General features: G+C 48.5%; 1 protein-coding gene across 18 annotated transcripts; it reads right to left on the bottom strand.

Moving 5' to 3' along the window:
* Positions 1 to 439: 439 nt before the first annotated feature.
* PCBP2 (poly(rC) binding protein 2) lies at positions 440 to 26,604 on the bottom strand. Of its 18 annotated transcripts, none has more exons than XM_073318588.1 (15): positions 26,343 to 26,594; positions 23,271 to 23,406; positions 22,297 to 22,320; positions 22,166 to 22,198; positions 21,605 to 21,721; positions 18,205 to 18,336; positions 17,270 to 17,398; positions 16,388 to 16,462; positions 14,430 to 14,516; positions 13,469 to 13,510; positions 12,202 to 12,274; positions 11,737 to 11,775; positions 10,589 to 10,644; positions 9,543 to 9,712; positions 440 to 867 (listed from the first exon to the last, which is right to left on the bottom strand). In XM_073318588.1, the coding sequence occupies exons 2-15, from the start codon at positions 23,337 to 23,339 to the stop codon at positions 831 to 833; spliced, it is 1,083 nt and encodes a 360-aa protein (XP_073174689.1). In that variant the 5' UTR covers positions 23,340 to 23,406; positions 26,343 to 26,594; the 3' UTR covers positions 440 to 830. The 18 variants fall into 18 exon arrangements, with proteins under 18 accessions (XP_073174689.1, XP_073174690.1, XP_073174692.1 ...); XM_073318589.1 differs by having other exon boundaries at positions 10,589 to 10,641; XM_073318573.1 differs by lacking the exon at positions 440 to 867 and adding an exon at positions 4,218 to 6,490 and having other exon boundaries at positions 26,343 to 26,601.
* Positions 26,605 to 27,066: the final 462 nt, after the last annotated feature.

Here is a 27,066-nt window from a genome sequence, read left to right as displayed (position 1 = left end):
CAGCACAAGGCTATTCTAACTGGAGAGGGGTGCAGGCCACACCCCAGCATTTAAAACCAATGTTGTTTGGGGGAGTAAACCTGTCAGGAGGCCTTGCCCTCCGGCCTCACCTCCCTCAAGGGGAAGGGAATGAGCATGCAGTGTATGGTCTAGCCCTGGATGGGCTTCTTTAGCTAGTGGTTTAGCTGAGACTTTCCTTTGGGTCTCACCCCAGCTGTCTAGCTATGGATTAAATGAGAGCTGAATGTGGGGTTCACTCCTAGCTCTTGGACTGTTGCTATCAGATCCAACCCTCCTACCCCTTGAGGCAGAGATCTGCCAGGTAAGCTGAAAGGAGCCAACTCCTTCTGGCTTCTGACATGACAGCACAGGACTCTGCCATGGGAATGAATCCTTTAGTCAAATGAGCCCAACAAAAAAAAGAGTCAGACAAGGAAGATCAATTAACAAAAATCATCCAGTTTCTATTCACAAGGAAAAGCTCCAGTCCATCTTTTTATTTTTTTTTTTGAAAAATTTCCTGACATTACAGAACTAAACTGAAATGTATTAATATTCCACTCTTACATTTCATGACAAACAGAAAAACTTCATGAGCCAAAAAAGGGAAAGCTTATAAAACTAGGATGTGACTCAGCATTTTACCAGCTGAACAGAGAAAGGAATTAAAATGCTGTAATTAAAAAAAAATCAGGAGTGGATGGGTAAAGCGCGTAGAAACTGAAATTTACAAACTAGTTAAAACCTGGAATCTGACCTGCTTAGACACTACACAGGGGCTCATGGGCATGAACAGCAGAAGGGGTAATGAGTGAGGCGTTTGCACTGTCCTAGCTGCTTCCCATTCCACCAGTCTCCGAAGAAAGCCTGGAACAAAGCAGAGGTGGTACATTTAATACAGACTTTGCCTAGGATACTGCATGTGCTACATATGAGATGTAGAGAGAGGGACGACATCTCCCACCCAGCTACATCCAACAGTTCCAACCTACACCAGGTCAACTCTAGAGGGTTAAAGCTGGGCTCTGCTTGGGCATCTTCAAGAGATTAACACGTTGGGACCACGTTGGAATCTAGCCCAAGCTGTGGGTGCTGGTGTCAGGCTCCCAAAAGCCAGCTATTGAGCACTATCCGCCCCCAGAAGCTGAAGGTCCTGTTGTACTAGGCACGTCATGACCAGGCCTGTTGAGGTTCTCTCTCTAGCACCACCTGGAGATGCATGGAGACCTTATGGTAGGGGCAGGTTTGGCACTGTGTAAGGCTGTCACAAGAGTAACTGCATTGAGTAGCCAGTTACAAAGAGTGACAAGAGACTGGGCCACACTCCAGCAGCAGCTCATTCCTCTGAAAGAGCAGAGATGGCACTGGATTCCACACATCACATCAATGCAGCCTGCACAGCACTTTGAGCTGGGCCAGGCCCCTTTTAGGGCAGTTTACAGGTCCCGCTAGTGCCAGAAAACAGTTCAGCAAAACCTTCCTGAAACATGCAACAAGACTGTGGGGGGAGAGTGTCAGGAACCACAGCTCCAGGAAGCCTAGAATGCCTGCTGCATAAACTCTCAGAAACGAAACTGGGGAAGTGGCACTGCACCAGACTCCCTGGTGGCAGCAGAGGGCTCCTGACAGCCTGCTCTTGGGGAAGGCTATCTTGCAGGATTGAACCCTGGGCACCTGCTAGTGTCACCAGGAGTCGAGAGCTCTGTGCATCACTAACCCCTGAACCCCAGCAGACTTGAACCTGCACGTGGATTAGTTTGCATTAGAGGGATCAAGGAGGGAACATCTGGAGGGGGATTAGCACAACTAGAGGAAGCCCCTCCCCCACAGAGATGCTTGAGGCGTAACATTAGCCAACTGCATCCCTGGGCCACTGGTGAGCACTTTCCAGCTAGGCTGATGAGCAGCAACAGGGACACTGACTCCCTGGAAGCAAGTCCTCGAAGTCTAACCAGGAAACAGCACAGGAGAGTTGTCCCATGTTTGGTCCTGGAAGACTAGAGTGGGGACACTCCCAGCAGCCAGAAGTCCAATCTAGAAGCGATCCTGGATGTCGGTCTCTGCTAGAGACCACCTCTGTGCCAAGAGCATCTGCCTGCATCTATTCCCACAGCCAAGCCAAACAGCAAGTCTACAATGACACATCCCTATTCCCCCCATCCCTAAAGATGGACCACCTCTCCCCCACCCCATGCAAATTCTACCATCACATTTTCCAGCCTGGTAGCTGGAGGAGCTGAGCAGTGGGCACATTTAGACACTAGCTAGAAGGGGTGGTTTGCAGAGGACTTTGCTGTCAGTAGGCATTTGTCAAAGTGACAGGAGCTCAGCATCTCTGAACCATCAGGAGAGTTTTAATTTACGTGCCAGCCTCAAGGCACCAGGGCTTAATACTTTGGCCTTGGTCTATCACAGAGTCATCGCAGCAAGTTTATTCCTGCCAAGTCCAAGCCAAGCTCCGTGGGGAAAAGGGGCAGACCCTCAGTTTGTCACAAGCCAGCAAAACTCTGACAGGTACAAGTTCCTTCCCCACCATGTCCAGGGCAAAGCTTCACCACCACCTTTGGTCAAGACAGGGATTTAGTCACTAGTTTGCCATCTTTTTCAAGTCAATGTAGGCAGAAGATGTGGCCATGGAGTAAACACCACCATGAGGAATGACCACTTGAAGCTACGCTGGAGTGGAACCAGCTAACGCCTCACATCCCCACCCCGTCCTGTGAGGGGCTTGGCTGTGAAGGGCCAGAGAGGGAGGAAGTATTGCAACTTGGTTTTAGCCAGTTGAGTTTAACCCAAGCCAGGCAACTTACCTTGGTCTGACATGTAAGAGTCTCCAGTGCTAACACTAGTTAGTGGAGCGGCCTGGCCAGATCGAAGGAGGCAGATGGCTCCATGCAGAAAAGACTGGATAGCCACTGCTTAGTCCCAGGGACTAGGATTAGTTTCCCTTTCAATAAAGGGGCAGCCAGGATATTCAATGCTTCAGCCCAGGCCTTGCATGCTACAGTGGCAGACATTTGTACTTCAGGGAGTGCACAAGTGATGTGGCACTTTTTCCACATCAGCTGAAGAGAAATCTAACTATGAAGCAGGCAAAGCTGAGCTGCCCTGTTCAGTCACATCAGCATTGGGGCTTGAGGGAAGTGAAGTTTGCAGGTGTCCCAAATGCTCAAGTGTATTTCATGGACAGGTTGCTGGTCTCTAGGGACAGACCTCTACTGTAGGGGGAGAGGACCTGGACCCTGAACAGTGGCAGGGCCTTGCTAGGCTGCTCTGGGAAGAGGGTGGTAAGGGGGAGACCCACCTAGTTTTTGGCAGGCAATTCAAAGGATGGTTGGGCACTTACAGGCTAGGGCATTTCCTTGGGGCCCTTTGGACAAGCTTCTCCCTATGCCACATGACATCTGGAATGGAACAAAGCGATCCCCCCCACCCCCATGAGATTCTGGCTTCCAGCTTTGATGGGATCAGCAGGGTCTCCACAAACATGTGACGAAGCCCTGTAGTCCAACTGCTAGAAACAATCCAACTGAAGGCTACCTTCAAGCCAGCTGGACAGGGGAACTGGTCTCTGCTGACAGGAGAATTCGAGGCACTTCAAGTACATGGAAAGGGCAGCTGGGGATTGCTGGCTCCCTAGGAAAGCTGTGCCAAGAGGCAGCAGCTCGCTGTACCACTGAAGGCTCAGACAGAAGCCAAGACTGAGGGCTCCAAAGCTGGTCCTCTTTCACCCCAAGTGTATGAACCCCCCTCACCCCCCTCCAAGGGGAGCCCTTAAGGGCCAAATTTCAGAGCCCAGCACATCTGGGTGACAAACCCTTGGCAGTTGGATCCCAGCCTCTTACTCATGTGGGATAGAACCTCCCCGAGTTCAGCCCTGATCAGAGCAGGTCTGCTCTTCACCAGCCCTCCCACTGCCCACCCAGCTGCTGAGCCTCTGGCACTTTAGAGTGTCTCACCTGCAATTCAAAGGCATTGGCAGTTTTACAGGGGGAGGTGAGGGCAAGGAGAATAAGTAACTTGCCCAAGGTCAGAGCAAGTCAACAGAAGTCACCTCCCCACCCCTAGTCTGCTACCCTGCCTGTTTCCTGGCCTAACCTGCACTGCAGAAGCTGGACACCCAGCCTAGGACAGGGCAGGGGAAGGGAGGTGGGAGCAGCCAGATAATCTTTAGTACTTTCTAGCACACCAGATAAAACAGACTCTACAGGCCTGAAGTGGGTAAAGAGTGGACAATCTTTACTTAATGTGGTTACACTACATTACAGAACAGGTGTAAATTACAGCTGAGAGTTAAACTACCGCAGAAATGAATAACCGCCAGAGGATCTGTGCTAGTCAAGAATTAAGGGCTCAGCAGGCCAGCTTGGAGATCCAGGGAGCCTATTAACTGCTCCCACCAATGGGATTGAGCCAATCCCACCTATCTCATAAGCAGCTGCACACTGGACTCCAGACTGCACTAATCCTTCCCCCAAACACCCCCTACACTTTGATACTAACAGTTCCATTTTTATTCACATGACAATCTAGCAAGTTCCAAGCAGCACTGGTCAGAGTCACATGGTTGCCTCAGGGTTTAGTTTCAAAAGTGCCAGACAGCCCACTGAAAGCCAGCCTCTGAAGGGTTAAGTGTGGCAGCCCCAGGCTAATGAGGTGGTGACCTGGGCCCAACAGAGGGGAGACGAATTCTGTACCTTTGAAGGGAGCAAGACTCACTGAACTACTGTAACAAAAGGCCACGGGCCACCACCAGCTAGTAGCCCCTCAAGGAGCATAGACAGCCACTAGTCCCTCTTTGCCCTGGGATGCATCACAACACCCGAGTCACAGGCCAATAACCTACAGAGCAGAAGGAATGCTAATGGGTCACTTCCAACTCCCAGGGAAGGCAGGTACTTGAGGGAAGGAGTGTCCCAAGTCAGATTTCTCTATTTCAGAGACACCAAAGGTATGCAACAGCTGTTTCCGGACTGGATCGCCCAGTGCTCACAGGTATGAAATGGCTCTGGGACAATGAATCAGAGGCAATTGGTGCCTTCAAGGTCTCAAGGCACAAGGCCTTTAACCCACAGCTGGTTGTGGTAGTCTGCATGTCTCCAGCTGTACCATTCATCTTAGCACTAGTACAGTCTCTTGTTTGGTTCCTGTTCTGTCTGGGATGGGGGAATCCTGTGGCTTGAACCTCCAGGCCTCCCAGAGCCATTCTGTGCTTTATGGGGGTGTGAGCAGAGCTGGTGGAATTTTGTAAGCAGAGTTTAGGGTAGGATTCTGCTAGAACAGTAGTTTTCAATCTGGGGTCTAATTCCCAAAGAAGTCTGCACTCCATTCAAAACTGTAGGGGTCTGAAAAGGAAACTTCAAGACCACTGCTCTTGAACAAATTGTTTCAATGACAAATAGCAATTCAAACTATGCTGGGGTGCTTAACTGCCGACCTCAAAGAACTAGAGGACCCAGGAGTTTTAGCTCCCTGCCCTTGAATACGAGCATATCTTCCTCATGGTACTGATTAGGAAAAGTGTGGGCTACCAACATCTGCCTCTAAAGGCAGTCTAGGAATCCCCCCATGGCCATGTTAATCCAGCACAGGGGAGGGGATTTACATTTGATCTAATTGCTCAACTCTGAACATGGTTAGAGTCTGACCAGAGGTCAAGGGGCATGCTGACAATTGTCAGGTGCACAGCTGATTTGTCCCTATCACATGGGGAGGTGTAATTTCTGGTCCCCCCTCTCCATTCCAGGACACATCAGCTATCAGAGCAGATACTCTGTGGCAACTTTATTACAAGTACAGACATCAGAGACAAGTTTGGCTGATCAGCCTCTTTAGCAACTTAACCAAAATGCAGTAATTGAGATTTTATTCATTAAATAGACCCTCCTATCACATTTTCTTCATGTAGCAATGCAAACAAGCTACTAAAAGCAACAGCTACAACTACATAAAATCAAGGAATTAAACAGATCACTAGACTCCAGGACTTGTTAAATTGTCTCTCGACCTACTGAAGGTCACCAGCAAAAAGAAAACTCCATTCTAAGAAATCACAAGCTCACTTTTTTTTTTTGAAGTAAAAAAATTCTTCCAAGGCTCCTCTACGGGATCCCCAGGCTGACACCAATCTGCTGTTCCTTTACGGTCACAAGCAGACACTCAGTAAGGAGAGAATCTCTGTTTTTCCGGTTTCAGTTTGTTAGTAACACATGGCACAGCTGAGGTGGTGGAGGTACCCTTAGCAGCAGACACAACATTTAGAGCCAGGAGAGGGACGGGTTTCATGCCAAGCAGACTGGAGACACAAGGGGCGGTCGGAAGAGGGTTGGGGAGGCTGGAGGGTGCGTCGGAGACCCCTGCTGTCGCAAGCGAGGGGGTGGTGGTGGAGGAGGAAGAAGAAGAAGGGGTGGAGGGTTGAGAGAGGTTGATGCTGAGGTGATCGGGGATCGTGACGGAGGCTGTCTGGGAGGAGGGTTTAGCGCTTTCTAAACTGTAACAGAGGAAAAAGGAACAAAAAAAAGGGTGGGTGGATGGGAACACCACAAAAAAAAGCACAGGAGACAAACAGCTTAAATTGCATGAGCCTAGCCTGGAAACTTGAAGCACACCCACTCAGGGTTCTAGCTAACAGCAACTCAGTCTCCTCTACAGCCTTGGAGCATCCAGCTTAGCTAGCGCCTGGCTAAAAGTTAAGTCTAAAACTTAAGTGTGAGTCTAGGTAACTGATACGCAAACTGGTCTCCATCTTCTACTGTACTCAAAGAGGCAGGAAAAAAAGTCAACTGGTTTAAAACTGAAAGATGCAGAGCAAGCCTTGTACACTAAGCCACTTCCCATGCTAACTAAAAATATTCTGTAGTTCAGCCAGCTATTGGCCTGATGCAGGTATCATTGGCAAAATTCTATGCAGGCAATTAGATTAATGGATCACAGTGGTCCCTTTTGGCTTTAAGAGCTTTCTAGTAGCTCAATTGCTTTAACATCTGGACAGATGTAGCTTCTAGGAGCTGGGATCATGTGGAGTCCTTTTCTAGTAAGACCCCCTCAGAAGTATTTAAAACCTGCAATTAAGTCTAAAATCAAGGGTTTACAGCTTAGGTAAGAAATACAATACACTGTTCAGAAGGCACCATCATTTTAAGAAAATTGGGAACTTCAACAGAATAAACCTAAAGGCATTTTTTGATTGACTGAGCAACAGAAAAGCTAGCAACAAAATCAAGTCAGGTTTTTTCCTTTCACAGAAAAAAGTGGAAATCAATCCCACCTCTAAATGGTCTGGCATCAACATTAAAGCACTCCATACTGACCACCTTTAAAAACCAATGTTCAGCTGTCACTGATCAATTTAAATGTGACCTACAGAAACAGCTACGGGAAGGGAATTGTCTGCACTGGCTAGTATGTTACAGCAAAGCCAGTTTTGCTGTATTGGATTCATGTTTGTTTTTAGATCTGGAGAGTTGTCATCTGAGACAGTTTACACACTGCAAGGTTTTCTGAAGCACTGCAACAGAGCAGGCTTCCCAGCCGAGACTTCCTCCCATGGCAGACAGACAAAAGCCACCTGTTTTTGCTCATTAGAATTTCAGTTCAAGATGCAATAGATAACCAGAATATGCCTGTAAACAAAAAACACCTAGAGGTCACTCACTGGCTACCCACTAACTAGCTAAAGAGTCAAGTCTTGACAACCAAAGTCTAACTGCCATTAAAAAACACAGCCCTAGAACATCTTGCTTTAATATAACCTGTAATCCTGTTTTTCCAATTGACTAATTTAAAAGTCCTACATTACTAAAGAGCGGCTTTTCCAGATGCCCAGACCCCAGGTCAAATACACCCCTGGCCCAATTCCCAAGTGGCATCAGTTAAACACACTAATGTTCACTAGGGCATCTGCAATGGTTTCATAGCTCATGGCAACAAGTGCTGCTTCCCTGAGGAACTTCAATTGCTAGGCTGCACAAGAGCTAGGGGCATTCAAGTCAGCCCAGAGACAGAGCAAAATATTTTCCCTACTGAAGTCAGTGGGCAAGACTCCCATTGACTTCAATGGAGCTGGGATTTCACACTATCAGTAGGGGTTGGTACTGGGATATTTAAGTCCTGGATCTTTGTTTTCAAGCAAAAATCCATGTGAGCCAATCAATGTAAAGCAGCAGCTGCTAAATCTCCTCCAAAAGGAAAAAGGTTCCCTTCCCTGCCAAACATCTCAAACAAACAGGGTCTGAATGCCTAGTTCCTATAGGAGGGGATCCTATTTCATGTCAGAGTTCTAGCAAGTATAAGCTGGGGCCAGAGATAAGCTGTGCCATGTGTCACTGTGGTTGACTAAAGCACAGAGTACCCAAAAAAAACAAACAGTCTATGGAAGCCTGGCAGGGCTAATGGCGGAATTTAACATTGCCAGAGCTCATGGTTTCACCCTGTAAATAAGAGCTGGGCCCTAGACCTACATAGCTAGAGATCCTAGGCTTGAGCCTGGCTCTTAGTTTGCAACATAATAGAGCTGCAGCAGGCTGCACAGGAGGGAGGGAATCTAGGACATGCATGCCCAGCTGCTCTGCCCTAGGTTTTTAATTAGGGAAGTGAGTTCTCCATTAAGCTAATGCTTTTTACTTTAGTCTTATGAGATCTGACTAGCTGGAGAGCTGCAGAGGGCCAAGTGCCAGCTCAGCTCTTTGACTGAGCCTGTGGAAACCTGCAGCAGACTTATGCTGCAGTGAGTGAGGACACCTGAGAACTGCAGACCTCAGCAGCAGCTTGAAGCTAGGGCTGTTACAGATGGCAGCTCAAGGAGGGAAGCGTTGGCAGGAAAGTTCCTAATGCACAGGCCTCTCCCAGTAGCCACCAGTGCAGTAAGGAGCTGCGCAGCGATCTCAAACTGAAGCAAAGCCACAGCAGCAGCACTGGTTCCATCTTTCTTCCTTTTTAAAGCTGCTAGCCAAGAACTGCTGCTAACAAGTGTTCACAGCTCAGGAGAGCTTCCGATCACAGATTTCCTTGACTGGCACATTACCAAGCTGACCCCATGTTAACGAACCCAGGACACCGGCACAATAAAATATATGATCAGACTAATCCATTTCTATCCTTGCCACAAGACACAGGAGGCATCTTCCTGTATCTCCAGCTACCTGGTCCTCCCCTAAATATATCCCAGCCTGGCTTACTGGCAAGAAATAACTGGGCCTGTTAGGGCTCCAACAGCTTCAGGAAAATATCAGATTAATCCAGTTTGGCTAATCTTGTCCTAAACCTTCCACATTCTAAAAGGAAATTAGATCATGGGAGGCAGGGGAGCTGGGTCCTCCAGCAGTTATGGGGGAGGAAGGAATGGTGCACCAGAAGTGTCAGTGATGTAAGTGCTTGTATCACTTACACCCTCTGCAATACCAGGAGTACTGCTCCCAGGAGCTACAATCCAACCAGCTGAGCAGACGAGATACTGACATCGCCCTAGTTTAGAATGCAGAATACTTTAGTCATGCTGCTCCACCCCCACATGCACTTAGACAACCTGCTGTTCAGAGACTTACCTGACATTAATTAGATACTGGGCCAGGCTAATGCTGGCTGCAGATCCAGTTATGGTAACCTGCCTGTCAGTAGATCCTTCCACTGGATTGGCAATTTTGATCTGCGCCCCAGACATCTGGCGGATCTCATTGATTTTGGCGCCTTGACGCCCGATGATGCAGCCAATCAACTAAGGGAGAAAGTGTTTCTAGTTACAAGTTAGATCAGCCAAGAATGAGGTTTAACATCCTTATTTCTTCAGTATTAAACCTGAGGACACACCCTCCTTCCCCTGCCTTGGGCACAACTCTCACCATCCTACAGGTGAGAAAACAGGCAGTGAGGTAAGGTCCCCCACTGAACCACAAATCCCAATTTCCAGGCCCCTGCTTTAGCTGCTAGTCCCATGATGGGAGAGTTTAACATTCATAAGTTTTGCCAACCTCTCCTGTCCTTAGTGTGTTAATTGTGAAGCTGTACAAAGTGCTATTTTTGAGTCTTGCAGCCAAAAAGGCCATTTAATAGCATCCCTACTTTGCGCTAGAATAAGGAATTACACAGCTCTGTAGAGAAGATTACACCCTGCTCTTGCAGAATATAATGTACTCCAATTGGTAGCAGTTTCAACTAGCTGTTCTCTGCATACACAGTTGTTCTGCTGTATGCATCACCTTGCAGAGATCACCCATTCTTGTGTTACCTTAGAGAATGGGTGCTAGACACCTCAAGAGACAGGTTAGACACCAGGGGACCCCTGAGATGCAGGGGCAGCTGGAGCAGAGATATCTGTCTTTAGACAGGATACCTCCTTCTGACTAAAATGGGGGCTGTAGAACAACCTGTATCAAGAGAATGTTAGAAGCACTGATATCAGAGGCCTGTTCATTTTGTTTGTGGTTTTGTTCAGCAGGCCAGGAAAAGCACAGCTCTGCACACTCCACTTCTAATGGAAGATTCTGCAGGACAGCTCTGGGGAATGGATGCAATGTGCTTTCAGATCCCAGCATGGATCCTAACCTGCTCTGCCAGCTGGAGATCCCCCAGATGCTGCCTGTGGGATACTTACATCATTTGGAATGGTGAGTTCGTGAGAAGTAGTTTGAGCAGATGCATCCAAACCTGCTAAAAGACAGGAAGAGACCAGGACAAGGTTAATACAAGGCAGTGGGGTGTCCTGCTGCAGAACAGACACCTGACCAGCCAAGCCAGCATTTGCTGCTGGAATCATTGCTATCTTGAAGACTGTTTAACAGGAAGGGAAGAGCAAGCTGTAAGAAGTTACCCCAACCCCACAACACAGTCCTCAAGATGTACCACCACAGATCTTCCTTCCGGTCAGGACAGTCACAGAGCAGCACACGGGCTCCAATCAGTCAGTGGCTCCCATGCCCACTGGAACCAAGCCACCCTCAATTGCTAACTTTGGAAGTGCAATGCAACCCCTCCCCCAGGACAGCACTGCAGGGTGACACTACTCCAGTTAGCTGGGTGCTTGATGTGGAGTCAGTCTGGTGACAGATGGGGGAAAGCACACCCTTGCAAAATCTCACCCTCAACAGGCCCCTCCCCCCATTTCCAATAAGGCTAAAGGAAGAGTCCAAACCAGTTGACTGCCAGCTGTGGCTATCACTAACACCCTTCAAGCTCTTCTCCCCATTAGGGTCTGCTTTTGTATGCAGTGTTGAAATAAGGGCTTGAAGCCTCCAGACGTAAGGGATCACAGCAACAGCCAGAAAAGCAAAGCCTGCTCCCCCACCCGCACATGGCCACTACAGCGTGACCTTGAGGGTGCACCACCAGGAGTTGTTTGAAGCATCAGGATCTGCCACCAGAGACAGGGGGTGAAGACTAGTGATCTGATCCAGTCTAGCAACAACTATGGAAATTCTCCTCCCCAGGAGAAGGAGGAAAAGGTTAGAAGGCACCACAAACCCACAGCTTTCTAGAGGGGTGGGTTAGCCAGACACTGACTGATCATTCCAGGAAGTTCTGCTCTCTGCTGGAGAGATTCCAGCTGGCTGCATTCTGGGTGGGGAGGGGAAGAACAAAGTGCTATCGAGCCAGTCAGTACCTACATCCCTTCCCAAACTCCTTCAGCCCCCTGTTTATGTTGCTGGCAATGTTTTGTTTTTTTTTTTTTCCAAAAAAGGCAAACGAGACTGACCAGTATTAATACACAATAGAATACTACAGATTTTGGTTTTTAATCATTACCCCAATAGCCTTTCACCTCTGGAGAGCTGGATTCAATGCCTGTTAAGATACAAGTGACAATGAGTTTGGTGGTCTCAGCCTAAAGCCTTAATGGACATCTTAGCCATATTACACATGACACAAGTTCAGTACAATCAGCAGTTGGCTGCTCAGGACTGGAAGAGCCGGAGGGGAGAGGATGTTGCAGCAGGTCAGAAGGGAGGCGCACTGGCAGAGCTGCGGAGGATGGGGTGAAGGAAGCAGCAGGAAGGCCCTGCCTGTTTTATGCTTATCTAGCACTCACGCTGCCCCACTCAATCGTAGGGTCAGAGAGATTTGGCAGAATGGTTACCTGGTTTGGACACACATTAAGACACACTAGCGAAGATTAAACCATGAGGTTGCATTACAGCGAGGCCAAGCGGTGGCTCATGGGCTGTGCTTGGGCCCATGCTAGCGTACAGAAGAAATAGTGAATTTCCATACCACTGAATCCAGTGTTGCCATGAGACATTGGAAAGTGTGACTGTTGCATTGCCAACTGGTGCAGCTTGGTCAGCTAGAGGGAGAGAAAGAAAAGGTTGGTGTCAGGAATTTTACAGGTTCAACCTGTCTGGGAGTCAGTACACATTAAACACAGAAAACTGACAGGGACTCGCCCAAGAGGCCCACCCCTTGGGGGTGGGGGAGAGAGCTGGGTAAGCAAGGCTTTCCCTGGGCAGAGATGGGTGCAGAAGGGAGGAGGAAAGCATTGCATGTGCGAAAGCCACCCCCCAGTCCCAAGTGCCCTGGTTAATTGAGGGCATCTGCAGTAATTACAACAGGAATGCTCCAAAGACAAGCACAAACAAGTGAGACAGACAGGATTGCAGTGGTGCTTCACACACCATGCAGGGGTCTTGTCAAGCATTTGGAAGGTAGAGGTATGTTATGAAGAGAGACCAGGATAGAGTCAGTGTTTAGCCTCCATATCCTCCCCATCCCCTGATCACTAATTCCTAGTAGTCCAGCTGTTTCTAGTCACTCTTCCCTGCCCTAGCCCCTCCCTGCTCTAAAATATGCCATGAGCAGAGATCAGCCTCTCATTAACCCTGCCTCTAGAAAGTCAGGAGCACATCCACCTAGCTCTGCACCTAAATAATAAGGAAGGGTGACAGGTAGAAGGGAGATGCTCACACAGCAAGACAGGACACCAGGACAGCTAGAGTATAACAGCTTAATTGCTCTGCTAAAAATGGGAGTTTTACACTTCAGGCCCAGCATTAGCCAGTCTTCCACCTGGAGAGTCACTGCCCCTGCCCTGCAGCCACCCCAGCAGAAAGGATTGATATTTGATGCATTTAGCATCATGTGGAGACAGCCGCTAACCCCCTCACCAGCTTGCTATACCAGGTGTCCCATGCCCTGCCCTGAGAACCACAATGACAGTATACCATGCTGTTTGTTTTGTTTCGCTTTCTCTTTACAGGCTTTTCTCTGTGCCAAATTGGAGAAGGGGAGAGCTGGAGCTTGTGTGAAGCACCAAGCTCAGGGTGTCTGTGTGTATATGTGTCACACGCCAGGAGGAAAGGGGGACAGATCTTAGATTAGTTTGAAATGGACTGAAGGACGTGCAAATAATTTGAGGGAGTTTTTTGGTTTAAAGATCAGATTTGATTCAGACCAAGCTGACTGCTAGCATTGAGAAAGCATGGAAAAATTTTGGAAGGGAGAAGGGGTGGATTTCAAGACAAGAAGTGTAAACAAAACTTACATCTGGCTGTGGAATGGCATACTGTCCTTGAATGGTATAGGCCTACAAAAGGAGGAAAACAGTCCTATTAAAAACCATCGGACAGCCACCCAGTGACAGACAGATTTCAACTAGCCAGGAAGCCAGAGAGCCAAAGTGGAGAATTGTTTGGGGGGGGAGGAAGGGGGATGACAAAGGGGACATAATGCTGCAACAGGCAGTTTCTAAAGGGATGTTACTTGAATTGGCCATGTGTGGAATAAAGGCGGGGGGAAGATGATCTGGTGTGTTGCCCCCCCTCCCCAAGAAGAGTCAGACACAAGAATAAGGGTTGGTTTCTTGGTGAAGATGTAGAGTGTGTAGTGGAGAGTCAGACAGTGCTTCTAACCCTCCTGCCCTGCACATACACCCCCACCCACTCCCAAAAAAGGGAAAGAGCTCTATTCCCTTCAACAGCCATGATTTTGAAGGGCTTTTTGGGAAAAAACCTCCATTCACCCCGCTTTAAAAATCTCACTACTCCACACACCTAAAAACCACACTGGACACACTACAGCTGAAGGTAATGCTGGGAGCTGGCTAACAATGCTAGCTGATGCAAAAGGCATTCAGGAGAATGAGGCAAGAGGCTGACCTGCTGGTTCCATGTATTTTTAGATTAAGGGGTAAGAAAACCAGAGTTCAGATTCCTACTGAAGCTACCCACAAAGGGTCAGTCACTGTGTGGGGACTGGTTGGCTAAAGGGAGGACTTCTCACTTCCACATCACTGCAAGAAATGCAGCCCAGGCTGGAATTGACCAAGTTGTTACCATGCGACAGCTGCTGGGTGGCCTGTGTGGAGAGGCTGGTGGCCTTAATCCAGTTCCCAGTGGACAGGAGTCCACAGCACAAAAAAGCCACTGCAATTTTTGCCACCCTTGTTGGCAGTCTCAGAGAGGCCAAGGATTGAATGGGCCATGGAGACTGAACTCCCCTCTCACCTCTTGAGGTGGTCCCTCCAGGTCAGAGTTGAGGCACATTGATGGGGCGGTGTGGGGGTAGCTTGCACTGCCGCTGCTGTACCTGTCCTGTGGATAAATTAGAGGACTTCAGTCTCCAGGGCTGTCAATCCGAAACCTTCCGCTAATACGAAATTCACACAGAAATTACTCTGGTTTAGAGGGCTGACCCTGTGCTAGACAAACTTATGGTTCACTCTGAGCTGCAAGTTAAGCATCACTGCCACTGAGAAGCACAAACACCACCACGAGCTTGCCAGGGAGCCAGTCCAAATGTTAGTCTGGCGCTGGGTGCGCCTGGTGGAGCCAGGGGAAGAATGCAGCCGCAAACGAGCCTGCTCCTCACTGCTCTAGTGGCAGGGCACTCACATGCTGCAAGGCTAACCGCCAGTACAGTCCTCTGTTTGCAGGAGCCAAAGAACTGGGCCACAATATCTTCCAATCACCTCCCGTGGGCCATTCCACTGGCAGATAGCTGCCTAGCCAGCTGCCAAAGCCTTTGGAGAGCAGGGAACTGAATGGGGGATGGAGAGGAAAGGGAAGGGACCGAGGCGAGGAACAAGAACATGACAGAACTGCTCCCAAACTCAGCCTGTTGGGAGAACAGTAGGCTATCCCAACACACATGGCATATTCTCATGTAGCTCTGGTTCTAGGGAAGAGCTCCCGTCTCACCATGCACCTGCTACCTCAGTTACTTTGCTGTATTTTCCTACAGGCACCACTATTTCCTAGCTATATATGCCTCTGCTCCACACAAGAAAGCCCTGGGCATTATGGAAGGTTTTTCTCTTTTAAACTATGTAACTGCTACAGGCTCTGGTATTGTATCTGCCTTATGCAACCCTTTCCAGTGTGGAGGCACTGGCTGTGTTGAAGTGCAATCCTCTGAGTATTACAGTCCCAGCAACCTCAGGTGTACTCTCAGGAAGTAGGATTCTGGGGCTTCCCAAGGCCACACCTACCCTGACTGCCCACACAACTGTCTGCCTGAACTGGTGGTCAAGCTTTTCACATGTCATTATCTGTAGGACAAGTCTGAAACATCAAAATGACTGAAGTCACAGAATCTGCCTGAATAGGATTCTTTCAATCACTGTTTTGAAATTTATGATATTAGTGTTGAGAGGCTTCAACCCCATCCTGTCTTGTTAGAAGGCCTGTGCTACTGATAACAGCCACAAAAATGCCTTGCTTCATAGCTACAGCAAGCACTCAACTATATGGTCACATGCCATGGCATAGTATGCCCAATACATGGCATGTTTTAACTACCAACCACATGAGCCCCTGGAGGCATGGTGCTGAAGGTGGTCATGTGCCCTCCTGAGTCAACTTGTTACAGAAATGGCTAAGACCCCAGTGGTCTTGCTTGTTTCACAATCTGACACCTGCATAATCTGGTGGAGTTGGGAAAATCCTTCCTCCTCCCTGGTTGTTATGGAGTCTGACTTATCCCTCATTCCCCAACGGTTCTCTGTTGGAAACATTAACCCCTGCTGCTTCATTCTGCTGTATATCAAGGCTTGCCACCCAGCTAACACCAAATTTCAAACAGTGCCCCAACCGAAGATGTAAATCTTGTATTTAGATGTTCAAGCTGTGGTGATTTGTCTGAATGCCACATACAGGATTTGGACTGGCTACTCAGGCACCAAGCTTAAAAACTGTTTCCCATGAACCTTGTCACCCCTTCTCCAATAACCCTTTCTGCTCCTCAAAGTGTCCAACTCCTACTGGAAGTCGGAGGCTGCTGAATGTTCAGAGCAGCCTCCAGAAGAATCCAACCAAAGCAGCAGAGGTAGCTCTATAGTGGCCAGGTAGGCAGCGTGGCTGACAAGCATGCACAGAGTGGGCTGATGTGTGCTGGCAATGTTGCAACTTGGTAGGTCACCTTCTCTCCCGCACCCTATGCCCAGCAAGTAGAGGAATGGCCTTACCTGACCGCCTGCAAAGATGACCGGAGAGCTGGATGGCTTGGGTCGGTATGGGATCGTAACACCCTTCGGGGGAGACTGGGTTACAGGAGAGTTGGAGAGGAAAGAGATTAGACTCTAGAGAGACTCACTAGTACTCACAGCTAAGGACTTTCCTAAATGCTTAAACATGAAGCCTCTACTTTATACTCCTACACTTAAAGGAAGCAAATGCCCAGATCAGGAGTTTCCTAGAGACCAGCCTTCTAGGAGTTGGAATGGTCTATAAGTCCTGTCAGTGGCTCAGATTCTGGGTTAGAGCAACTAGTTACAGCAAACAGCAATTCACTTCTCCCTCCTCCCAGCCCTGGTGTCTATGTCACAACACCTGGCCAGCTGCAATAGGTCAGAGCCAGCCAGGGTATTAGGCACTAGCCTGGTGAGTAGAAAGTTCTGGCTGATGTGGTGAAGCCGTGATTATTGCTGTGTGGTGCCACTTGTCTAACTGGCACAGTCCAGGAGTCTTTGGCTTTGCTGAAGAACTAGCTTCTTGACAAGTTCATCTTAACTTTGGTATTGGCAAGTCTGTCCTAACTGAACGCTTCTGCATTTCACCTTGAAAGCCACAGAGTGACCCTAAACCAATAGGCAATTCCTCTCCTGCCCCTACAAGGCCCCAGACGCCATTTCAAGTGGGACCAGTTTCTCTGCAGTCAGGTAGGAGAGTCCAAGTCAACTTCTGTTTAATAATGTTGCTGGCCACAGAGTCTGAATACAAGGCTAATGGCATCTAGATTGTCCTTTGCCCCTCATTAAGCTTCTAGGAACAAACATGGAGATGCCACTTTGCCAACATTGTCTGCCTCCCCACGCAAAGGAAGTTAGCAGCTCATCCCTGGGGCTTACCTCCAGCATGACCACACAGATCTGTTTGACGCACTCGATGATGGACTGTGGTATCCCAGCAATGGTGATAGCTCTCTCAGTCGAGTTGGGCAGCATGTCTCCAGCCACCTGGACCTGTGCCCCTGTGCTCTTAAAGTTTAAGATTAAAAATAGAAAGTCAAGCACGCCACTTTGATCTCATGGTATCCAGTAGCAGCAATGAACTCCATGCTTTCAGTTCTACCCTCCCTCTGCACAGCCTAAAGTGGTTTAGTCCTGACTGGAATTATTCAGTCATTAGAAACCCAGGGCCAAGAAAAACTAAAGCTAAACTTTGCCTTGATGTGCAAGTTGACGTGTGTCTATGAGCAGCGAAGCTGAACTAATTCATTCTTTGGTGTCCGTGACCTGGTGGTTCACAGCATTAGGTGGTACATGAATGTTGGACAACTTTAATCCTCACATTCCCTTGCCCCCGTTTTGCAGGTGGGGAAGTGGAAGCACAGAGGTTAAATTAATTAGAGTCATTCATCAAGCAAGTGGCAGAAACCCAGGAGTCCTGCATCCCATTCCCCTGCACCAACTAGGCCAACTCCCCCTCCCACTGCTTTAGAAAGGAGGATTCAAGTAATCAGGCTTGGACTGGGGTGCAAACATAACTGGGGGAGGAGGGGATCTTCAACAGCTCCTGACTCCACTATGTCTGGCTCCAGCCACTGTATTGGTCTCAGTTTCACAAGCACTAAAAATATAAGGTGCTTTTCAAGGAAGGATGATGCCAAGTCTCTACTATGTAGTATTCAACCCTGCACTTATGGCATGGGGAGGGTGGAGCGAAAAGATGCCTCTACAGAGAAAGCTCCTGCTGTTGAACTGCAGCTACTACTGGTGTTGAAAACTCCTCTTCAAAGCAAGACCTGCCCACAAGACACTAGTCAGAGTCAGAAAGTGCAAACCTCTCTTATCTCCTTGATCTTGCAACCTCCTTTTCCAATGAGGGAGCCACACTGGCTGGCAGGTACCACAAGCCTCAGGGTGACAGGGGGCCTGCTGGCAGCTGTGCTGTTGGTCATCGAGCTGCTGATGTCCTGAAAGGATAAGGAGATACTCAGAGGGATGCCTTGGGACTGCAGCATTTAGCAAGTTAGCTAGTCTACCCAGTCTCGGTCCATCATCTGATTACACAGTGTAGCGCCCTGCACCCACTCAGAGGAGCAGGATTCCTGTATTAAAACTGGGATCACGCACGCCTGAGGTGCACAAGGGGAGGCATTTCACAGCAACGGTCCAGTTCAAGAAACTAATACCCTATTGAAACCGCTGGGAGATGTGTAGGGAAGACAGTGTAATTAGGCTAAACTCCAGTTAGGGTTAGACACCTGCCCTTGCAAGGAGCACCATGGGCTCTTCAGTGACCCATGTGAGGCACCATCCTGTTGGGCACTGCCAATCATCCCAGGTTTTCCCTTAGAGGTCTCCCATCCGATACTGATCGGAACAGACCTGGAGACTAAGGAACTCTAATTGTTTAGCCTAATGAAATGCAGGCTGAGGTAGACAGGATTGCTCTATTAATATATCAGAGGGATAAACATCAGAGAGGGAGAGGAATTATTTAATTCCAGAGCCAATGTTGGCACAAGAACAAACTGGTATAAACTGACCATCAGTAAGTTCAGGCTTGAAATTAAACAAAGGTTTCTAGCCATCAGAGGAGTGAAGTTCTGGAAAAGGAGTAGTTGGGGCAAAAAACTTAACTTGCTTTTAAGACTGACCCTGCTGTGTTCATGGAGAGGACAGTGTGATAAAATTGCCTACATTGACACATGGCCCATCTGGGACTGCTATCAGCATGTCTCATCTCCAGCGGCTGGAGATGAGACACTAGGGAAGGAGGCCTCTGAGCTACTACAGACCATTCTTTACCAGGTGTCCAGCTAGTGGGGCTGGCACACATGCTCAGGGTGTAACCGATTGCCATATTTGGGGAAAAATTCCTCAAGTCAGATTGGCAGAGATCTGGGGGTTTTCCTCTGCAGCATGGGTCACTTGCTGGTTTCGAGTAGAGTAAATGGTGGACTCTAACTTGAAGTCTTGAAATCAAAATTTGAGGACTTCAGTAACTCAGCAAGAAGTTATGGCCTACTACAGGAATGTGTGGGTGACCTAGGTCAGACTAGATGATCATGCTGGTCCCTTCTGGCCTTGAAGTCCATGACACCCTGCTTAGTCTGACAGTACAGCCAACAAGTAGTGGCTAAAAAAAAAAACTATCACATCACATACTCCCCCTAACTGGGAACTGCATTCTCCTGCTCTGCATAAGGGCATCAGACAACAGGAGTAACACAGAAAAAGAATAAACTCATGTGTCTTCATACCAGCTGCCAGGAAGTTTGAGTCACCCTAAAGCACTCTTGTATTAGCTGGAGATCAGCTGCTCCCACAGAACCCAATGTTCCTTAGAGGAACTTTAAGAGGACTCCAAACATGTATCTGGAGACACCTAGCTATTCAGATGGTTACAATCAAGAGGTTTACAGCTTAAAAGCTACCAGGGTGGATAGAAGAGCTTTGCTGCTATCGTATTGTGAATCCTGCAGATGATGATTCTAGTTCAGTATCAAGCTACATGAGTATGATATGGGATCAGATCACTGGCTAGTCCCAAAACAGCCTCTGAAGAATAGTTAACCCAGCAGCTATTATATAAAATAACTGGTGTTTGTAGATAGGAGGCAAAGAGGAGCCAGCAAGGAAAGCAGCAGTAAGGAGGCCACAGCTTTACCCAGAGCTGCCCTATCTCAGGGGTCTGAAATTAAAGCTAGGAAGCTCAGTTCTTTGTTTGCATTACCAGAAACTTTGCAGTGGAGTTCTAGCCCTGCAATCCAGTTATCTGCTCCCTTCTCTATTAATTTGACCCAGGCAGCTGCACACAAATGGCTTCTAGGATTGTCAAATTATGCTTAATAGCAGCCACATCAGAGCTGCATGTTCCCATCCTGGGGACAGTGGGACATTTCCACTGCTCAAGGGCAGCAGTTCAGGCTTTGCAAAGTGAGCCTTATCCCAGGCACAGGGTCAACGTTCTCAGGTTACTGACGCACAGCTACTTGCTAAAGGCTCATGGTTTGGCCTGGGCACTGGATCTCAAAATTGAAAGTCACACACCAAGTGCAGAGCTCCGGCAAGGACAGTGCTCCACAAAGAGATAAGAGCCTAGCTGGCTTTGGAGAAACCACTAAACATTGACATTTGGCTTTTTTAAGAAGCAGCCTCCAAGCTGGCAGCCTCCCATCCTACTGAAGAGCATTTGTTCCACTGGCTAGGCTAAAAAGTCACATGAGCCATCAAAGCCTTTTGCTTCAGGGCATAGCTGTCACTAGGTGCCAGGAAGAGACCTTGCTGCCCTGTGGAACAGTACTTCACTCAGTCTACCAGAAGGGAGGAATGTTATACCCTCTGAAATAACTGATTGACCAGGCAACCCACCAGACTGATGGTCATCACAATACCAAATTATGAATGTACTCAGTATTCCCAGGATAAAGCTGTTCTGACAATGCTGGATACTTTGATTTAAGAGTGCTGGCTTAACAACCATGAATCCCTGCCCCATGAATGTTATCTAGCCAGATTCGGATATAGTTCTTGGGCTCAGGTCTGAACGGTACAGAAGGGGAGTGCGAGTGCAATCACCGGAGGTTCAGGCCAGCATGGCAACTCACACACAGGACTGAAGATGCACTGCTGAAGTCTATAACCCATGCCTAAACCCATGCCCAATTCATGTTACTCTGTGGCCACTGTTTCAGGCATGCTGGCACAAAAGGGCTCACCATTTCTCCCCAGTATAACAGACCCATACTAGGTGCAGTGGAAACTCCACCTCATCTCCACAGCAAGCTTCTGCAACTGCATCCGCTCACACACACAGGCGATTTTGAAGCAGATGGGGCCTGTTTTTACACCCTTGTAATTCTGCACCCATAAAAGTGGCCCAACACATCAAGGCTGCCAGTTAGGGCATCCTGTGCCAGGGGCTGAACAGGTAATCCACAGATGATCCATGCCCCCCTTTCTCACCATGTGCTGCATCACAGCAGGGATAGTTCATCCCCTGTGTCAACAGTCCCTTCACCCAAGGGTTAGCTACCCTACATTTGATTCAAGCAGAGTTTTCTTAAGTGTTCCAGATTCAAAGTATGTTGAGTGACTGCAGCAATTCTGGCTGGCCACAACAGTGCATCTCTACCTAAAAAGGGTTTAGTCAACGTCTTGCCTCTAGCTAGCATAAAAGCCATTAGGTACTCCCTGACTATTCCCAGGACCCACTCGAGGGCTAGAGACACTCACCTCTTCCAGTTTGTCAATGATCATAGCAAATGCTTTGAAGATGGCATTGGTCGGTCCAGCAAGAGTGATGATCCGTTCTGGGCAGTTCCCTTCCGAGATGTTAATGCGGGCACCACTCTGGAGGAACAAAGTGAATGTAAAGAGCAGAGATGCTACACTAATGGGACTGACACCATGCAGCACTCCCACTTGGACTGGCAGGGCAGTAGATAATGTTACAACAGTCAATAATTCCATTACCTGTGTGCAGTGCCTAGCACAATGAGACCCTTAAGAGCTACTACTACACAAATAATTTCTATTTCGTACCATGAAATCCACCCTTCACTTCGCTCATCTCTGCTCTTTTGGGCAGCCATCTTAGTTTCTATCTGCTAGATCAGTGCAGAGATTGGTCAGAACTACATTTCCCAGAAGCCTTTCATCCCACGAGTTTATCTGCTGCCACTACAACTGTTGAATCCCTGCATAAGACTTCATACAAGGGCCACAGGATCCACCCAAGTTTCTCTCAACTGATTTTAAAGACCAGTTTGTGGCCACCTGGTCCCCAGAACCTACCTCTTCGCGCATCTTCTTTACAGATTCTCCTTTCTGCAGGGGGATGAGAAGAGAAGAGGAAGAGAGACTGTTACGTGTTATTTTATTTTACTACTGAACTGAATGGGTAAGAACTAAATTTAGTAATTTACCTTCCCAATGATGCTCCCAACCTCCTGCAATGGGGACAAAAGCACTAGTTAGTTCTTAAAGATTGAAGAACATGGTTTCAGAGACATGGGTGCAAGCTAATGGCATAAGTTTTCCCTTCCTGATCAAGATCAGTGTGAAGCTTAGCAATTTCTTTCAATAGGAGATTGTTTTAGTAAGTCTGATAAGTCTCACTGTTCTCCTAGCCAACTCACTTGTGTTTCTATAGTGACTTGTGTGTCTATAGTGATTAAAATGATCCCTGGTCAGAAACAGAAGCTAGACAAATTCAAACTGGACATAAAAAATTATGCTGTAATAGCCATTAGAACAGTTTGCCAAGGGTCATGGGGGATTCCCATCTCCAGCAATTTTTAAGTGGAGATTGTTTTATCTAACATCTGATCTGTTCTACGAATTATGTTGGGAAAGCTCTATGGGCTGTGTTATACAAGAGGTCAGACTAAATGAACACAATGGTCCCTTATAGGGTTTTGGAATCTATGAATGTCAGTATAAAGTGAAAATAATTTTACAATAAACATTCTATAGGGTGCTTGACATTCATCCCCTCCCGAATACACAAAGTGTTAATATCTGGTACCTTGTGAGTTTTTAATAGAACAGATACCCCCCCCCACCCCGACACACACACACACAGTTCTGCTAGTTTCTTTACTGATATATTGAGATTTCAAAAAACTCTGTTCCAATGGACACTAGATATCCTTTTACCAGGAACAGACCACATGCCAAGAAGTTCCCAGCATCAAGAAGCTAATGGCTCTAATGATGAGCCATTTCAAAGAAACATTAGGCTGGTTTTATTTAGCATTATTTAAATTACTAGACTCCCATTGGGTTACAAAGACACTCCTATAAAGAACTGATCTTCTGATCAGACAAAAAGGGTTTCCAAGACATTTGCTTACGACCCAGTTTCACCAGAGGTATAAAGAGATGATATGCCAAGTACCTTTCCATGCATAAGTAGTCGAATGGTAAGTGTGACATTTAAACCACCTTCAATAACACCGGTGTCCATCTTGAGCTGTGTTCTGACGAGTCAGGCTTTGTCAGTGGTCAAATCTTTGGTCGCTGGGGGATAGAAACTATAACAGAAGAGAGGATGTCTGATGACATGCTCTGAGAACACCCAGTTCATCCTTGGTTTTTATTATTTACAGCAGAAAAAGCATTTTAAGGACACACCCTTTTCTACATGGCTCACAATCTATCCCAAGTACGGTGAACCCACTCTGCACTATTATTCCTCTAGAGGGTTAGCTCAATCTGACAAGAGTGGGTTGTCTCGTAACTGAGCGGCATTGACAAGCTGTCAGAACAGATTTGAGTGTATTTACAGTTGTTCATCATTTGGCACTCAACTTGCATGCACTTATTTGTATGGTAGAGACTAGTGTGTAATAAGCTTAGATGTTTCCAAGTGCGTTAATTCTTACATGAGACATTTGCTTGAGCAGTTCTGCTGAATCAAGGGTATTGAGCAACTAACCTAAACTCCCCACCCCCTGGATGCCAGAACCCAAGGCTGTAAAGAGATCAGTTGTCACTTTCCATTCTCCAGCTCCCTCCCACAGCGCCTGCTAATAGCTTCAGTGGATGAGGTCTGTGTCCATTCTCCTCCCTGCTTCCCCGCCCTTCAGCCTGCAGAAGTCTTCATATACAGTTTACCCCAGTTTAAGGGCTTCTCTACACTTGAAAAAGAATTTGGATGAGGGTAGGGTATGAATTTAAAATGCAATAGCTACTCTAGAATAAATCCATGTGTGGACATTTTAGTTCCAGAACAAGAACATTTTATTCCTGTTTAGTTTAATGGATTAAGCTAAGCAAGAGCAAAAATGAACTCTTATTCTTATAAATAGCTATTCCAGAATAACTTCTGGAGCAAAAGCCTTAAGGTTAACTAAATCAACTTTAAAAAACCCAAACATTGATAAACTAGTTTACATACTAGTGAGCTATAACCCAGTTGAAAGCCAATTTAAGTGTGCCCACATAGGGCTTTGCACCAGTTAATTTAGTTGTTGGCTTAACTTTAGAACTCATTTTAGTTAACTGCTGCAAGCTGTGTACAGATGAGCCTTTAGTGTGGCAAAGCAGTGAGGTGCTAAAGTTTAACAACTTCCAACATGGGAAGAGCTAACCTGAGCTCATTTGGCAGAGTTGTGACCTACAGTCCCAAATCAGAACTTGCCAACTGGGCTTTACGGCAGCACCGCCTTATTTCCAGGCTAAGGCCATATGAAGAAAACAGACAACTACGAAAAAGGAGGTTGTGTTCGCTCTCTATTATGACCCCAAGGGAAGTGTTTCTTGGCCCATATTTTCAAGATGCCATCTATATATAAATCCCCTTTAAATCCTTCTAAAGTAGGGAAACATTCCTACATCCTAGTTTGGGGAAAAATTCCAAAGAGACAAGACCAGAACCCAGGAGTTCTTATTCTCAATCCCTTGCTGAGTCCAGATGATTACACTTCTTCCCAGTTTACTGGAGGTAGTACAAGACTCATCTGTCATTGTCACCACCATTAGGAATTTAAACCATTCTTTTACCAACTAAGTTAGTACATTTCTACCCAGTTCACACAAATTAACATTAACATGCTTTTCACCAAGTGTTTTTTTCAATTTATTAACCTTTTCTCCCCACTAGAGTGATTTCTAAACAAAAAGGTAATATTTTTTGTTCATGAAATTTAGATTATCCAGCACTAAACAGCTGATCAAAACAATGTTTAAGACACTTCCGAGTTCTTGTGTAATGATTGTAGGTTTATAGCTACTATAAGCTGCTAATGAGACAGCAATCGGTCAATAGCGATGTCTCCAATCATTACTGGTGCACAGAGAAGCAATGATCCAGTGTGTAAATTCTAATTTTAATTATGGGGGGGGTCACATTTCCTCACATCCAGAAGCCTGAGACTTCTCCCAGAACATTTCCTTTTCATTAGCCCCACCACCCCACACAAACAATCATACAAACATTTCTCCTCCCCACCACGCCCCGAGAAGTTATCTAAAACTGTATTTTAATCCTGCTCCTAGAGGGAGGGCATTGCAAATCGGCTTATCTTTCCCTCCACACTACATCTGAGATACGCTAGGTGTTCTTTTAATTAGTAAACACTCAAAATAAATCCTTAGTCTGAACAGCCAGCTGAGCTCCTCCGATTTCAGGAGCTTTTAAAATCCTTATTGCTTCATCGGAGCCTCCATATTTTAGGATTGGACACCGGCGGGGGGAGGGCAGGGGTGCAAGTAAAGGGGCAAAAAGCTACTTTCTACCTCTAGAGATTACGCCTCAATCTTTCTACTCTGCCCTAGTAATGATTCCCCCTTCCCCGCACCGCAATACTTGTCCCAAATAGCGATCGAGGGGTATCAATTCCCTCCCTCATACCCACCCCCCAGCTTCATCACTTGCCTCCCCGCCACCCAGAGATGGGGGGGGGGGTTTACTCCACTCCCTCCCCCTATAATACGCCATACCCACATCAGCTCATAGCGCAGCAGGGGGTTCCGATCCGGAGCCGCCGCCTCGAGGAAGCGAGGCCCCGTGGCCTGCCGCGCGCACACAAGGCGGCGGGGGGGGGGGGGGGAGAGGGGGAGGGAGGCCTCCCACCCTGTCCGCCAACCAGGCAGACTCGATTCCCCCAAAGCCCTTCCCCCTCCGGGCGCCTCCACCCCCCCCCCCCCAGCCCCGCGGCCCAGCTCTCAGGCGTCCGCCATGTGACGCAGAGTCCCCGCCGCCTCCCTGCCTCCCCGTGGCCGCGGCCTCCTCCCCTGTCCCCCGCCCCGCGGCCTGCTTCCCTGGCCGCCTCCTTCGTGCGCAACAGCAGCGCCGCCCCTCCCCCCGCCGCACGCACGCACACACACACTCGGAGTAGGCCGCACTAGGCCGCGGGCGCCTCCGCGGGCTGACGTGACAGCGGAGCCGGGCTGGGCGAGGGGCTGGGCGGGGAGCGGGGCTAGGCGAGGCCGGGGATCCGGGCGGAGAAGCGGGCCGCTCCCTTACCTGGCGGCGGGGTGGCCGAGCGCCCGGCCGATCGGCCGCTCCGTAGACGGAGGGACGGGGAAGGGGGGAGCGGGAGGAGGGAGGGCGGGTGACGGGGTCTCCGGGGCGGGCGGAGGGAGGAGGGGCCCCCTCGGAGGGGGAGGGAGGAGACGGGGGAAGGGAGAGAGCCGGGACGGGCGGGCGGGATGGCGGCGGCGGGAGGAGGGCGGAGGGGCTGCGGCTGCTGCTCCTGCTGCGGCGGCCTCGGCGGGTCTGGGAGGGGGAGGCGAAGAGCGGGGCGATTTCAACCCCGCCCTGACCCGGAAATGGACTCCGCCACGCCACAGAGACGCGTAGGTCAGAGCGTCCACCGCCAGCTGACCATAGAGCGGGCATAGGGAATGAACGGGGCCCCGGGAGATAGAGCGTCCCTCGTGCCACAGGGAAGCCGACGGGCTCCAGCGCCACCTGCAGGCTGCGCGCTCACAGACCTCCCAGGCGCTGCTGCGTGGGGATTTGGGGACAATGGACGAAAGTGGGAAGGGGGTGGGGGCAGAAGGGAATGGGCGGAGGAGGGGAGGGCAGAGGGCCGGGGGCAGAAGAAAGGGCAGAGGGCCGGGGGCAGAAGACAGAGGGGAGGGGCAGTGGAAGGAGGATGAATGAAGAAGCTGTGGTGGTGCTGGTATCTTTGCCAGGCCTGTGCCAGAGCAGCCCCCTCCAGTTTAGTGACACCAGGGGCCCCGTT

The sequence above is a fragment of the Lepidochelys kempii genome, chromosome 20 (genome assembly GCF_965140265.1).
Source record: "Lepidochelys kempii isolate rLepKem1 chromosome 20, rLepKem1.hap2, whole genome shotgun sequence".
Taxonomy (NCBI): domain Eukaryota; kingdom Metazoa; phylum Chordata; order Testudines; family Cheloniidae; genus Lepidochelys; species Lepidochelys kempii.
The sequence above is the reverse complement of the archived record's forward strand: the minus strand, read 5'-3'. Positions and strand labels throughout refer to the sequence as shown.

What these genes read in the sequence shown, in the direction of transcription:
- PCBP2 (XM_073318573.1), bottom strand. Translation starts at nt 23,339, where the DNA reads ATGGACACCGGTGTTATTGAAGGTGGTTTAAATGTCACACTTACCATT. An exon ending in GACTACTTATGCATGGAAAG is followed by an intron (nt 22,321 to 23,270) that starts GTACTTGGCATA and finishes TCCCCATTGCAG; the next exon opens with GAGGTTGGGAGCATCATTGG. An exon ending in AGATCAAGGAGATAAGAGAG is followed by an intron (nt 17,399 to 18,204) that starts GTTTGCACTTTC and finishes TTAAACTTTAAG; the next exon opens with AGCACAGGGGCACAGGTCCA.